Here is a 15,422-nt window from a genome sequence, read left to right as displayed (position 1 = left end):
CGATCCAGAGGGGGTTCGGAAAGGGAGTGCTGTGGCACCCCTTGGCAAGAGTTTTGCTTTTGGTCTCTCTCTGGTCAAAGCGGGGCCTTCTTCAAACCTTTTGGGAAGCAGGTCATTGGCCCTCCCCGTGCTCTCATCGGGCTGAGAGGAGGTGGACACTGTCCGTTCCAGCTGGATTTTTGACCTCTGGGAATTTCTGGGAAGGGTCATTGCCATCCTATCCTGCTCTGGAAGCCCTGAGGACATGGAAGATGTAGAGTTTGACCTTGGAAAAGGCTTTGAAGCTTCTTCATTGCCAGTAGGTTTTCCTGCTCGTAAACCCAGCGTCTTTTTAATCAAGCGTGGTGTAAAGAAACCAGTGATGCCCGACCACCCACCACCAGTGCTTACGCCCCCACCACTGCTGGTACCAGTGCCATCATCGTTGTAGAAGGTCCTCTGCACAAAGCCCCCACCGTAGCACTTTGGTGGCGCCAGGCTTGCGTCCTGCTGCGTGGGAGCACAAGAGAACCCATCCACATGCTGCAAGGAAGCAACAGATGAAAAGTTACCCGTCAGCTCGTATTTCTTATGGGGCTGATTCTCCATCTCCCGGAAGGAACTGCTGCGCTTGGGAGGTGTGGGAGCATTCCTCTTCTTCATAAAGGAGCTGAAGAAGCCACCTTTTCTGTCCCTGGTGAAAGTGGTCTCTTTGGCATCCTCCAACAGGCTGCTGGGTGACTTGTCCCTCTGCTTGCGAGGCAGTGCAGGAGACCCACTTGTTGGCTGTGTGCTTCTGATAAAACCTAGACAGAAGAAACAAGTGTGAATCTGCAAAATCCACTTCCATTTCCACCTCCCTATCCTGCAGCAGGCTTTATGAGCCTGGCGTACTTAGCTACCCGGGTTCTGCAGAGAGAGTCGGAGAGAGGAAGTTAGCACTTATTTTTGTGCAAGGCTGGTGTGATTTTGATTATTTTTTTAAATTTGATTTGCACTTCTGCATGTGTGACTTGTCTGTTGTCTACACTGAGAAGGCCACTTAGGAGAGAGTTCAGGAGGAAGTGAAGTTGCTCTTTTACTCCAGTTTCTTATTCCCTTCCTGTAGTTCATTCCTCTTTCCCCAAATACCGCAAGTACAAAAGAAAATCTCTTGTTGCGTCATCAACTTTAGTTTTGAAGCTGTCATTTTAAAAAAAGCAGCAAAACTAAATTTAAAAGAAAAAATTACAATGGGATTTACAAAAGGAACATCGAACAAGCTGCAGTGTTTTCTATTTGCTAGTAAATAACGGGGCTGCTGAGGTGGCCAACAGCCATAATGACACAGCGGCTCAAAGCACCTTCCCATGTCACATTGTTCTGTTTTCTTCTGTTTCTCTGGCAATTTACACCAGCAGCAGGACTATTCCAGAACATGTGGCCTCACTGCCACTGTCCCAGTGCCCATACCTGGTGCTGAGCTGGAGGCCGAGTGCTCCACAGCGTCTTGTGTTCCTTCAATGTTCTCCTTGTTCTCCGCCTGTTTCTTCAGTGTTCTAGTCTTGGAAGGAAGCATCGGTAACCGGGGCAAGTAAGGAACTATGGACGAGGAGGAGGCTGTTCTTCCAAGCTCTTCTGCTACCTCTGAAGGGAAAAAAAAACCATCCAAAAAGGGAATAGTTGGAACAGAGACCAGCAGAGGAAGAGAAAAAGAAAATCTGGGTCTTTACTGCAAACACAGACTGGCAAGAAGAGATACATGACTGAGAAATACATAGTTTATAGATTTAGTTTTCGCTCAAGTCCAGAGGTATTCAGGGTAAGATGTTTTTCATCACGCTTTCAAACTCATCTACATCTTTATAAATGCAGAAAAAAACCACCCGAAAAGTGGTAGCCTCTGTACAAGAGGTCTGGTACAAATCTAGCTCTCTCCTGGGTTAAGGGTTGTTCAAGAGCTAAAGCCAGTACTGAATGCATTTGCCTCTGTTTTTAATTAAGGTGCCTCCTGCTGATGCTCCTGGGATCCCTCAAGAGTTGTGTCCTCTCTGGATCTGGATCTAACCTGCTTTGCTTGAGCCAAAGCACTGCACTTCCCTATGAGAAATGAAGACTGCATGTCTCCTTCCCAACTTCAACACAAGGTATGTGATTGAAAAAAAAAAACCAACAGAAAAACCCCACAACCTCCAGGCAACACCTAGGTTGGCATTTGTGTGGGCCACTTGATGTGCCTATTATAGATCTTCCCTGATAGAATTTGATCTGGTGTGGTTTTTTTCTGTAGTAGGGAAGTGGGTTGATCAGCTTCATATTTAATTTAAAAATTTTGAAGATGCTGAGACAGTTCTGCTTGTCTGCTGTCTCGTATCACGTTTCTCACCAGTATTTACCTCCTAATTGATTACATTTGAGAGTTGAGCTGCACAGATTCTCTCCTAGAAGTGACTAAGTAGAAAATCCAGAGATTTGAGGCATGCTTCTTAAAAACGAAAGCTGACAGAATAATATTTCATGACCTAATTGCTGCAGTCAGTACTGGACTGTGATATGCATACATCTTTCTCGCTCTCAGCATCACTCACTATTCCTTACTCTTCAGTATGGGAAACAAGAGGCTTCCTCTGATGGAGGAGACAATATTCTTTAAATTAACTTTTTGGCATCTTGGTGCTCAAATGAAGCACTGTACTGTCCCCTGCACGGGTATGTGACTAAAGTTTACTTAGTATTTGTGCACCAATGAAGAGCATGTATTTGCAGACTTCTATTAAGTAATTTAAGTAAGGGACAGAGCCTCTCACAACCTCCACAGCTAGCAGATGAGCCTCAAGAGCCCATCCATAAGAGAGAGCTCTCTGGGGGATAAACTCCGGTACTGTTTCAGAAATAAAGCAACAGGGGCTCTCACCCTCTGAGATGCTCGAGTCATGGAACATGGTTTCAAAGGCCTGGTGGGTCTCAGCAAAGGAAGGTCGGTCTGGTGGGTTCCACTTCCAACCTGCAATGTGAGAAAGGAGAGCAAGTTTCAATGCCTGGAACAGGTAGCAGGTGATTTTTTTATTCTGTCCAAGGAGACAAAAAATACGTAAGCTTTTTCAACTGCGGTCAGACTCTGATCTCATACTATTAAACAGGCTTTAAAGTCATTCAGATACTAACTCATAGCAGCAGCCAGTCACTCTACTGTATCCTAACAAGTCAGAAAGGAAGAAATCAGTTCTGAAAATCCCAGGTCTCTGCAAACTCCACGGCTTTTCCTGATCTCCCCATCCTTCTTCCTGAATTTTTTTGGCAAAGGAGAATTCCATGTTTGCTACCCCAGCTGTGTGGACTGCACTCATCTAACCCAGTCACTGATAACTCTGTGTGCAAAGCTCCAGTGCTCACATGCTCTTAATACTGAAATTCAGGCAGAGCCTTCCAAAAGAAGAATCTGTGCACCCTGCAGGGGAAAGAGGAAGAGACTGCATTGATCTAAGATGGAGCTTGGAAAGTTATGGAAGGGTATAATGACAAAAAGTGTAATTTCTGTAGTTAGAAATCTGCACTAGGGGAATGTATTCTGGGAGCACTATCTGTTGACATCACTGTGGGGTCTGGAAAGCGACTGTCATTCTGCTCATATTGGGTTGCATTAATATCATACGAATTTTCTGCTCTTGGGCTTTTGTCATCTTCCTGAAGAGTTGTTGAAGCAATATCCTTCATAATTACTCAGCTGCTTTGTTTCATAACTGAAGTTCACCCTGACGTTCTTTGACACGCTGGAGATCAGGCATCTCTGGAGACAGGCTGTAGAATGGCACCTTAAGCCCTGGTTTGTCTGTCTTGTACACTGAGGGCCACACAGATTGCTTGAGTTAGCACCACAGAGTCTCTTCCCACCCTGGTCACACCAACAGGGTCTCTCTGCTCAGAGCTGCTTACCTTAACAGCACGGCCTGGTTTGCTCCTTAAGATCCTCAGTCTTTTGCCCAATTTACTCCCTGCTCTTGTGGGACTGAAGGAGATTGGCGTTGCTCTTAGACTTTCTTGCTCTCTTCCTGCAGCACACTGTATCTTTTGGTCTTTTATTAGTAGATTTTCAATTTGTTAGAGAGCATTGGGGAACTTTTCATGGCCAATACTAAGTAGCGTGCTTGGAGGATGCATTTTGTGCAACCTTGTCAACTACATGTCTCTTGCACGGGTGCTGTGTTTGCAGAGAACTAAATATCCTTCTAATTTGGTGATTCCATAGTAGGAGTCCTACTGACAAAACAGCAGTACAATTTGCCACAAAGTGCTATCTAGCTATACTCACAGATGACAGTTTTTGAGAGTGAATTCTTGTTCCCTAAAGACCAGACTATTTTTGCATCAGTAAGCAGGTATGTCTCAGGTGAGGGGGCATCTTCCACATTAGCTAACAAAATGGCACAAAGGCAGCAAGGACTTCAGAGTTAACTACAGATTTCTCCCACCCCTCCCAGGCTTTGTCCCTCAAACTGGAAGAGGATACTCACATGCCCTCATCAGTTCGTAAACCTTTGGAGGGCAGCCCTCTGGTTGTTCCATCCGATAGCCCTTTTCCAGCAGATCATACACCTGAGAGAGGTCAATGCCTGGGTATGGTGACATCCCATAGGTAGCAATTTCCCATAACAGCACCCCAAAGGCTGAAAAAGGAAGAAAACAAAATTCCTGGTCGTAAGTCTGCCCTCCTCTTGTGTTGCTCATTACATTGTGCTCATACATTACTGCAGCTTGAGGCAGCATCCTTTCCTTGCAGATATTTCAGGCCAGTCCAGGTAAAGACATGACATGATAAAACGCTATTGATTCACGAAGTTGTGGCCTGGCACGTGACCAACTCCTCCCCACATTTCTGCCCAGGCCAGAAAGCAAGGTACTGTCTAGGCTGGCATAGAAAAACAAACTGAAAAAGAAAAGAACACTGAAGTGGAGTTTTCTTACCCCACACATCTGATTTGATTGAAAAGGTGTTATAGGCCAGGCTCTCGGGAGCCGTCCATTTGATTGGGAACTTGGCTCCAGCATGAGCTGTGTAGGTATCTCCAGTCATAAGTCGACTTAAGCCAAAGTCAGCCACCTTCACTACATGATTTTCTCCAACTAAGCAGTTCCGTGCTGCAAGGTCCCTGTACAAAGGGAAAAAGCACAGTCCGTTACTGGAGCAAGAGCACGGCTTTTGACAACAGTCCTGTGGTTGCACAGCCTGTCCCTCTCTTCTGAATCGGGAAGCACTCTCTTTATACAGCAGGTAAAGGCAATGCGGGCTTTGCTCTGAACAGTGTCAGAAATTGAGTGGATTTCACAGAATCACAGAATGGTTAGGGTTGGAAGGGACCTCTGGAGATCGTCTAGTCCAACCCCCCTGCCAGAGCAGGGTCACCTACAGCACATTGCACAGGACAGCGTCCAGGCGGGTTTTGAATGTCTCCAGAGTGGGAGACTCCACCACCTCTCTGGGCAGCCTGTTCCAGTGCTCCACTACCCTCAAAGTAAAGAAGTTCCTTCTCATGTTAAGATGGAACTTCCTATGTTCAAGTTTATGCCCATTACCCCTCGTCCTATCACTGGGCGCCACTGAAAAAAGACTGTTCCCATCCCCCTGGCATCCTCCCATTAAGTATTTGTAAGTATTAGTAAGATCCCCCCTCAATCTTCTTTTCTCTAGACTAAAGAGACCCAAGTCCCTCAGCCTTTCCTCATAAGAGAAATGTTCTAATCCCCTAATCATCTTTGTTGCCCTTTGCTGGACCCTCTCCAACAGTTCCCTGTCCTTCTTGAACGGGGGAGCCCAGAACTGGATGCAGTACTCCAGATGCGGCCTCACCAGGGCAGAGTAGAGGGGGAGGATGACCTCCCTCGACCTGCTGGCCACACTCTTCTTGATGCACCCCAGGATGCCATTCGCCTTCTTGGCCGCCAGGGCACAGTGCTGGCTCATGGTCATCCTGTTGTCCACCAGGACTCCCAGGTCCCTCTCCACAGAGCTGCTCTCCAGGAGGTCAGCCCCCAACCTGTACTGGTGCATGGGGTTATTCCTCCCCAGGTGCAGTACCCTACACTTACCCTTGTTGAACTTCATAAGGTTTCTTTCTGCCCAACTCTCCAGCCTGTCCAGGTCACGCTGTAAGGCAGCACAGCCTTCTGGCGTGTCAGCCACTCCTCCCAGTTTTGTGTCATCAGCAAACTTGCTGATGGTACACTCTATCCCTTCATCCAGATCATTGATGAACATGTTGAACAAGACTGGGCCCACTACTGACCCCTGAGGGACACCACTTGTTACTAACCTCCAACTAGACTCTGCACCACTAACCACAACCCTCTGAGCTCTATCTGTAAGCCAGATTTATTCTGAGGAGCAGTAAGGTAAGTCAGGATTAGGGTTCATTCTTTAAATTCTATTAAATTTCCAGTAATTATAGCTGTTAGGATGAGAAGTTTATGTTTCCTGAGAATAGGATGAGAGCAGCAGCTCATAACACGCTGGTAACAGCCTTATGTGACAGCTGTATGTGACTGGATTAAAACAGGACTTGGGGTTGACAATGTCTTGCATGTATGGAGTACATGAGAACAGGACAACACCAGATTTCACAGGTGTCAGGCAGTCATGCACAAGATTGTAAGTCTGTTATGAATGTCATGGGAGAAGGTATTGCAAGACAGCATTAAAACCAAAACAGCCAATGGATAAGCCAGCGTGAAACCTAACTCTGGAAGAAACCTCCCCAAAAGGAGGAATTTCTGGGCCTGGTGGCCTGTTCATGATTGCAATCTGAAACTGTACCAGCTCAATGTGACTTTACCCACCTGTGAATGAAATTCTTCTTCTCCAGGTACTCCATAGCAGAGGAGATCTGAGTGGCCATGTAGAGTAGCACAACAGCACTCACTTCTTCCCGGTTGCATTCCCGTAAATAGTCTAGCAGGTTCCCATATGGCATGTATTCTGTCACAATGTAAAAGGGTGGCTCCAGGGTACATACACCTAGCAGTGAGGAGGAGGAAGAAGCACATGAATAAAGCTTCCCTTTCTTCCCTAGCTTACCACTATTCCTGATTTAATATCCAGCTGTTGCATTTTGTACCAGTGAGTGTTTCTTTGAAAACTGAAGACTTCCATCTACAAGACCCAGATCAATGTGGCCCAACTTAAAATTCAGTGCTTCTGTTTATTTATCTGTCCATCCACCTTATGGATAGAAATATGTCTATCAAAGCACTGCTATTCCTATATAGTATACATGAAGGAGTAGTTCTGTTCTTTGAAGGGTTCCAGAATGAAATAGGAGTTCTTTTGAACACGTATGATTTGCTTTTCTTCCCCTCTTCTCCTTCAAAAAGCTAAAGATTGGCCAACTGGAAGTAGGTACCTGTCAACTGGCAAGATTTCCAGACTGAAATGTCACTGCAGAGTAATGTAAAGCACTCCCATGTGTGCTAGCTGGGTAAGTGATCAGCACGGTGGGACCTGCTCCTAAAGCAGCATTCTCACACATTCCTCAGATGACTATTTGCTACAGTCATTGCAATTATGTACAAAGTATGTATTAGTGGAGGAGGAGGGCAACAGGATACTCGTGTCAAATCTCCGTGAACTCCCACTACAGCGCTGCTGAATGCCTGTTCTACCGTTACGCACATACAGGAGTAAAACACAACTATAGTGTACATCAGAAAGAGCAAAATTGCATCTCTCTGATGAGGAATCTTTTAGTGTCTACCCCTGGAACCAGACAGGGCTGGGCAGACATTTCCTCTACGCCCATTTTTCAAATGGGTACAGAATAGTTGCCATTATTAAAAGCCTTCACATTCTTCACATTTCTCCTTTCATCCTAGGCTTGGCTTGACAGCTTTGCTCCTGAAAGCAGCAAAAGTCCAGAGACAATTAAAGACTAGTAAAGGTTTAGGGTGTCTCCTTAAGAATCTTTGTACATGTGGAATTAACAGCTATGCAGACTGTTTAATAGTGATCATCATATCATGCATTTCCCAGTGAGACAAACAGGGCACAGGCAAGCTGTAAAGCCTGCAGATTTCTTCTGTTCGTGTGCTGTTTGATCTGACTTGCATCTCCACTGCCTTGATCTCATGTACTTATTTGGTGATGCACACAGTTCCTCATAGCAGCAGCAGCAATCTGGTTGTCCTCTGCTTAATTATGGACTAATTTGTTCTATTCAGTGCAGCATTTTTTATAAATGTGTCTGATTTGAGAAGTATGAAGAATGGTATTTGTCGTGCTTCCAATATAATTTTTTTTCTTTCACTTTGAATTTTCTTATAATTTTGTTCTGTTCTATCAGAAAAAATAAGTGATGGAAAATAATTTTGTAAAGCTGACTTAAGACAGCAGAAAAGGAATCTGGCCCTGATAACTGAACCCTGGAGCATGTCTAAGGCCAAGAATACAAACTAACAGGAGGCTGATATAGCAAACTTTTATATAATGTATAGTTGTGCCTCAACAGCAAAGTTCTCTACTAATTTAAGTGACTATATTTGATGTTTTATTTAAAAGTAGTGTCTCTTAGTTCTGATACTACATGAAAAAATAAGCTGTCAAAAATAACACCCCATAACCTGACCTGATTCAAAAAGTTACGTAAATACAGAAAATCTGCCACTGCTTTTAAACAAGACAGATTTCATTTTGGCAGAAACTCAAGTAAGAACAGAAAGAGCAAGGAATGTCACTAACCTAACAACTGCACCAGATTTGGGTGCTTGATCTCCTTCATCACAGCAGCTTCTTTCAAGAACTCTTCCACCTCCATGGTATCTTCCTAGATGAACAGAGAGACAAAAGAAGGGAAAATTTATTTTCAGGACTAAGGTCTGCTTAACACCACATATCCTAGTTGAATATAAATGATGGTATCCTTGTCTTCATTCTGCTGGTTTGGGCCAAAATTGTTTCTAAGCCAAATGCACTAGTGCAAGTTTGATAAACTAACTTTGTTCTGCAAAGCTACTCTCAAGCATAAATTTCATGCAGATCAGCACACTCCATTTTCTGATACTCGTATCATTAGGTGGTATAATTGAGAGCGTTACAATTTCCTCATCATAAACGGTGACCAAATGAACAGTGCATAACAACCCGAAAACTCACCTTTAATGTTTTCACAGCAACCGTGAGATTGTATTTCTTCCAAACACCAACGTACACCTCGCCATACTGCCCTCCCCCAAGTTTGTGCTTCATGGTGATATCAGTTCGCTCCATCTCCCACTTGTCGTGGATGGGGGAGACTCCATAGACAGTGGGCTTATTGCACTTGGGTGCTGGGTAATGCAAAGTTGTCACCAGTCCATCTGCTACTGTTGAGTGATGGTGCACTAGCTCTGCCAGTGTGCTGAAACGGCTTTCTGCTGTCACATATACCTGTTAAGAACGAACCAGGAATCTACTTAAACGAAGGCAGCTGGAAGCTTTCAGTAACACTGGGAAACAGGTAGAGTAAAAACATTCTAGCAGGTTTAAAGAAACAAGGTAAGGGAACCAGACTTGAGAGTATTTGTTGTCATCTCGTTGGGCAAGTAAATATTAATCTGTGGGATTTTTACTTGCAGAAGGTAGCCAGATATAAGCTATCACTTGAGACCTGTGCTGTCTCCTGCCTTGTGCTTTACAGGACTAGAAACTGGAATTCTTGTAGCCAAGCACAAGGCCAGTTTCTGCATCACTCAACTCATCGTACTGCTATTTGATCAAGGTTTCAAAATGCTGATCAAAACTGCTGACTTACCAAACCTCTGCTTGGTCTAAGTGGATCAATGGAAAGATACCGCATCAAACCACAACTGCTTTGCTCCCTAACTGCTTTCAGCCAGGATAAGTACCGTATGCACTGCTTCCAAAGTGATGTTCAGTAAGTTACCACTGAAATCTTGGCGCACGTGTTCTTTTTTTATATTAATCAATCAGTGGACTTGTTTTCTCTCACATACAGCCCTCTCTTAACAGTCTGCAACTTGAGATTCTGTACCACCTCTTAATTAATATCCTTACTTCCTCTGCCCACGGCATTATCCAGAGATCCTTACCTTTCCATCTGAGGTGGTATTGATCCTGTAGTGGTAAACACGTCCTTCGTACCTGAGCGAGATGGATAGCTGCCCTGGGCTGCTCTCGCTTTCACGAACCAGGAAGCTGCCATTGATGAGACTGCTCAACAGATACTCTGCTGCACTGCGTGACACTGGCCCATGGTACCACGAATGCTTTTCCAGGCTGTTCACTGGTGTGATGTAGTTGCTTGGTACCCAGCCCTGCCCATTCTTCGAACGTACCTCACTCCATTCACCATTCTGGTTGTAACCCAGGACTCGCAACTTCTCACCTAGGACCAGAAAGAAAAAAGCAAAATAAGCACAGTGCAATCTATCGGGTCTCATTAAGGGGAGAAACTATCAGCTGACTAAGCCTGGGTTTGTAGCTTAACAATAAAAATCTGCAGGAGTGATCTTACAACTAAACTGCTATATATAAAGCATTTATGAAGTAAAGTTTCAGACAGAATACCTAGGATGCTGTTCCGTAATGTGCTGCAAGTGAATGACCAACTTAAAAAGCTTCCTGTAGTCCAGCTTTTTAGCCTAAAAAGACTTTTTTTTTTCTTGGGGGGATGAGGTTTGTCTCGATCTTGAAGCCTTAAATCGCACTTGATTTAAAATAGTTCTGCAGCAGGTCATATTCTGAACAGAAAATCTCTGTGCAAGTCTTAATTCTTGATTTTGCTCCAGTTGGAAGAGCTGAATTCTGTTATCGTCAATAATTTAAAGGTTTTCCTCTGTCCCACCCCAAAATAGGTGTCTCACGGGGCTGATGATTTGGGAAGCCTAGAACGGGAACATCACAGCTGGACCGGACTGTTCAGCAGCGTTATACAAAGCTGTGCCTGTGCTAGGAGAACTGCCCAGTAGGTGTCTCTCCAACACGAGTGAGAGAGAGACTGCTTAAAATCATCACTTTAGAGAATAATCTTCTTTAACTGTACTCATTCCTATTCCTATCCAGGGAAGGATTCTGTTTTCTGTTGCAAAGCTTTCAACCTAGTAGTTGCTCTGCAATTCATAACCTTACCTTTGGTGATGCTGAGCGTGTTGTCACCACTTGCTACAAAATCATAAAGTGCAACAAAGAGATTGGGATCGCTCTCAGTGGCTCCAAGCAGGTTCTCCTTGGAGCTCCATCTGATGGCTTCATTCAGTGCCTGGGGTTCAACATCGCAACCATAGGGGCGGTGCAGGGCCTCTGAAGAAAGAACAGAAGAGGAAATTACTTTGTGTACAACTGTAAATAGATCAAAACCCAGTGTATAGCAGAACAAAGCTCCTACTGTTCCTACTCCTTACGGAAAGGGAACACCACCTTTGCACATCTTAGATCGGTGGTTTTCAATACCTACTCTGCTGACTTGATTCTATAGGTTACAGGGGCTGGAGAAGGCGATTAACTGCCTATATACCAACTAGCAAGCTATATATATTAATGTCTACTTAATATTTATTACATTATATATATTTCTATTTATATACACCTCTATTTGAAAGTATTTAAGCATTCGCAGATAAAAAATGGGTAAGAAAGTAAAAGCACTTTTTTTTATCATGTGAAGTAGTGAAGGAAATCTTTCGACACTGAAATGTTGTGTTTTATGTCTTTATTGTTTCTGTGGCTGAAGCAGATAGCTTGGATCGGAAACCAACATTACAAACACAGGTAAGACAGACTGAATTATGGCACACAACAAAGAGATCTATAGGTTGGGATAGTAATTGATTCTGGTGATTTCTAATACATTTCAAGGCTGTGTAAAGAAGAGGTGGAAAACTGACAGGGACAGAAAGTACTAAGGATGATGCTAGGTATTTAGCAACAGCGTTTCTGAATATCCAGGCAGTTCTGTTTTGCTGTTTCAAAGGAGAACTGATGCAAACTCGACAGTACAAGGGAGTTGGGGGGAAGAATCAGATTTATTTTACAAAGAAAAGAAAAAAGTCCCCACAGTTGCTGTGATGATGAAAACAATCTAAATACATAGGATTTTGGAAAGAACTGTAGTAAAACGCAAAAGTGTCTGAACACTTCATGGTAGTGCTATGCCAAGATCATCATTGGCTTTCTAACCCATAGAGAAGTTTTCCAGGAACATGTAGCAGAATAAATATCAGTATTAAGACAAGAGAAAGAGCGATGATGTAGTTTCATACATGTAGGCTGCTCAAGGGGGCACAAAATTATGAAGATGTAAAGATACAAATATTTTCTCTGATGGCACAACTGACGTAAGTTCCTGTCCCAATATATATTTCCAAAATCTCTTGTTGAACTTACTTACGGAAACTCACTGTAAAAAGATTTAATTAAATGCACCAAACATAAAAAAAAAAAATCCTCTTTAAAAAGCTGGATGCTTTCTTCACTTTACAATCATTCCTTTGGCCCACTTCTGAGGGGCTGAAAAGTCAGGCTCGGGATGTTTTTAAGCAGACCACTGCCAGGGAATGTGTGTATATAATACCCCCCTCCCTGCCCTCCCACGAGATTTACATTCGTGAGTGAGAGCTAGTCTATAAGGCACTTTAAAAGGGAACAAAGAGCTCAAATGCAATACAGGATGGGAAAACTGGGAAGTCAGCGAGACACAAAACAGGAAGAGGCCTGTGCCAAGTAATAGGCAAGCATATGCCAAATCTGTGTCACAGGACAGAGCTCAAGCCTGGAAAACAAGGTTGTAAGGGGTGTTCCCGGCATCTACATGTAATTTTTTTTACTGTATTATAGGTACACTAGAAAGTAAATGGTTGAGATTTGTTCTGTTTTGTTTTTAAACACGTAGCTAAGTGGCTTTTGATTGCATTTCTGGTAATCATTCAGAGTTACACAGCTTGCCCAACCTGCTCATCTTACAATTACTTAGTAACTTACCTCCCAAACCTTGCCAAAGTAACACCCTATCAAGGTTCTCCTAGCAAGAACAAAAGTGACTAGAAATTAAGCTACCAAAATGCCGCTTATCTGATTTCATTATCTGCAGATACAATATTTACATATACTTCTTGTTCCTAACCATCAACTCTAATTAGTTTTACAATATACTAACCCATCAGACTGGGTACTATCACGGAAAAGAGAGGAAATCCCAATGTCTGCTCAGATACCTACAATATGCATGGCTGCCAACATCCCACTGTAATTTTTTAGGGCTGAGTGTGTACATATGCATGTCCAATTGTTAAGCACCAGCAAAGAACACCAGCTACTAAATCCAGCTCTCTTTATAGAGTAAAAATACATATTTAATTAAATAATACATTCTTTATATTTCTACAGTGTCTTGTGTTAGTGTTTCAGTGCCTTAAGCAAAGTCACTCAGCGAATGTGCTATACAAGAAATCTGACTTACGCATCTCTGCTAAGGAGCAAACACAAATGTAGGCAGTGTTTCCAAAAAACATCCGACCTTTCAGCTCCAAAATACCTTAATGGTGTCTAAATAACTTCTTTCTTTCAGTTATATATTGGCCAAAATGGGAAAGGCTTTAAACAAAAATATAGGCATTTGCTCTAAATCAAAGCATACTTTAAGTTTCTTTCTCAAGCCAGACATGCTCATGAACTGGGCATCCAACCCCTACTTAACTGACAGCACAGAGTCAAGCATTTAACCGTGCACGCGATGGGTAAGCCTGACGCAGCCCAGTATCAGCTCAACTTCAGAGCTGCTGCAGCAAACCCCACGACCAGCTAAGCCTGCCCACGCTGCGCCCAGCAGCAAGCGCTCCAGCCAAGGCAAAACCAGCAGAAATGCCACCTGCTGCTTAGCACTGAGCAGCTCTGCCCACATGAAACCATTTGTGGTGCTGTGCTGGATTGCCAGCGAGGATTCAAAGCAGATGTGGGGCTACTACTGCTTCCTCGGGAATGCCTGGGAGGCTGGCACATGTTCTTGACACCCACTTTATGTACAAAAAAAGCCAGCAGAAGTTAATGTTTGATGAGGAGCTTCAATCACTTAGCTATAGTACTTACCTAAAAATCACATTACCTAAAAAATGCTTTTAAGAGTTATGTCTCACTAGCTTCCTTCACTTTCCTTTTTAGAGGGACTTGGATGCTTAAGTAACTGTAAAGATTACCCAATATCTACTAAAGGGGATTTTATCAGGATATGAGTACCTATTGCAGGTTATTATTACCTAATAACCTATTCTGCTCAATACAGTGTGGGATCTATACCATCCAGTATGTAAGGATACGGAAGGTCAGTGAAACTTGATAATCCCATAGACCTCATTAAGGAAAGTAAGATAACCAAAGCGTATCACAAATGATACCCCTCCAACTGAATAGTCCACAAGCTCTATTCACACCAAGAGCTGGGAAATGAGCTGGGAAGTTATGTTTTATATCAGCTCCTTTTATAGGCTAACCATAAATCATATATGACCACTTTCATTTCCTGTACAATGGAAAACTTACATCATCATTTAGTGTACAAGTTAATACACAGTCATGCGAGGAGGTTATGCTTCATCCATCTCCTTCCTTTTCTTTATTCCCACAATACAATTTGCTTCTCTCCGGATATGAACGCTTTTCCTATTCAGCCAACATGTAAGGGGTGTTTTGTCCCCCACCCTGCGCTGCCAACACAACAATTACCAATCTCTTCAGTCCAAGAGGAGAAGGTAGAATATACTAAATCTTAAATTTTAGAATCGCATCCAGTGCTGAAGTGGTCTCTATTTCTGAAATACTAACTGTGTAACTTCTCATAAACATGAAGCATTTCAATGATCCTAAAACCCAGATAAAAGCAGGCAATCTCAGTCCTGCCCGTGGCTGGTCGCGTACTACAAGACAAAGATAGACTTGAAAGGACCCACATCCTCCTTGAAGCACTCAGAGAAATACAGGAAAGGAATGGCACGGCATAACATCCCTGAGCATCATACCTGTGAAACTCGACACGCCAGGCTCAGAGGCTTCCTCGCCAAGGCAGCAGAGCAGCTTGCCCTCTTTGCCATAGCTGCTAGACTGGAAGAGGACCGTCCCCACAATCATGCTGTGCTTTGCAGCAAGCAGGAGAGGCTGCTTGACACGAGAAGTCCTTGGCTGCCACTGCCAGCACAAACGCCACCACGTGCAGACGCTCACCGCTCGCAAGGCCGGCGGCCAATGAAAAAACAAGCGCTGCCGAGCAGGCAAAGGAGAAACTGGGAAAAATCAAGCTGTGGGTTAGCTTGGTTATTAGCTGGAAGTGAGGGTGGAGCTTCCCAGGGAACACTGAACAAACAGAGGATGTGGGGACTGGACTGCAAGTTGAAACAATTTTGAGATGAGCTATAAAGACAGAGTTTTGTTCCGCTAAGAGTTAGGCAACAAAGTGTTTGGGAAGAAAGCAAATGGTTTCCTTGGAGAAATTCCT

General features: G+C 43.7%; 1 protein-coding gene across 3 annotated transcripts in view; it reads right to left on the bottom strand.

Annotated features, from left to right (window-relative positions):
- Positions 1–15,058, bottom strand: part of ABL2 (ABL proto-oncogene 2, non-receptor tyrosine kinase) — a 16,010-nt gene extending 952 nt beyond the window's left edge. Inside the window, exons 1-12 of one of the 3 annotated variants that reach the window (XM_009892844.1) lie at positions 14,950–15,058; positions 11,072–11,242; positions 10,033–10,328; positions 9,098–9,370; positions 8,684–8,768; positions 6,790–6,967; positions 4,921–5,105; positions 4,470–4,622; positions 2,873–2,962; positions 1,432–1,605; positions 552–785; positions 2–236 (exon numbers count right to left, since the gene is read on the bottom strand). In XM_009892844.1, the coding sequence (XP_009891146.1) occupies positions 2–236; positions 552–785; positions 1,432–1,605; positions 2,873–2,962; positions 4,470–4,622; positions 4,921–5,105; positions 6,790–6,967; positions 8,684–8,768; positions 9,098–9,370; positions 10,033–10,328; positions 11,072–11,242; positions 14,950–15,058 (2,183 nt within the window). Of the gene's footprint in view, position 1; positions 786–1,431; positions 1,606–2,872; positions 2,963–4,469; positions 4,623–4,920; positions 5,106–6,789; positions 6,968–8,683; positions 8,769–9,097; positions 9,371–10,032; positions 10,329–11,071; positions 11,243–13,247; positions 13,254–14,949 lie in introns of all 3 variants that reach the window. The other 2 variants (XM_009892843.1, XM_009892842.1) reach the window with 2 other exon arrangements.
- Between the last annotated feature and the right edge of the window lie 364 nt (positions 15,059–15,422).

Source organism: Charadrius vociferus, unplaced genomic scaffold, assembly GCF_000708025.1.
Source record: "Charadrius vociferus isolate BGI_N301 unplaced genomic scaffold, ASM70802v2 scaffold39, whole genome shotgun sequence".
NCBI classification, from domain to species: Eukaryota; Metazoa; Chordata; class Aves; order Charadriiformes; family Charadriidae; genus Charadrius; species Charadrius vociferus.
The sequence above is the reverse complement of the archived record's forward strand: the minus strand, read 5'-3'. Positions and strand labels throughout refer to the sequence as shown.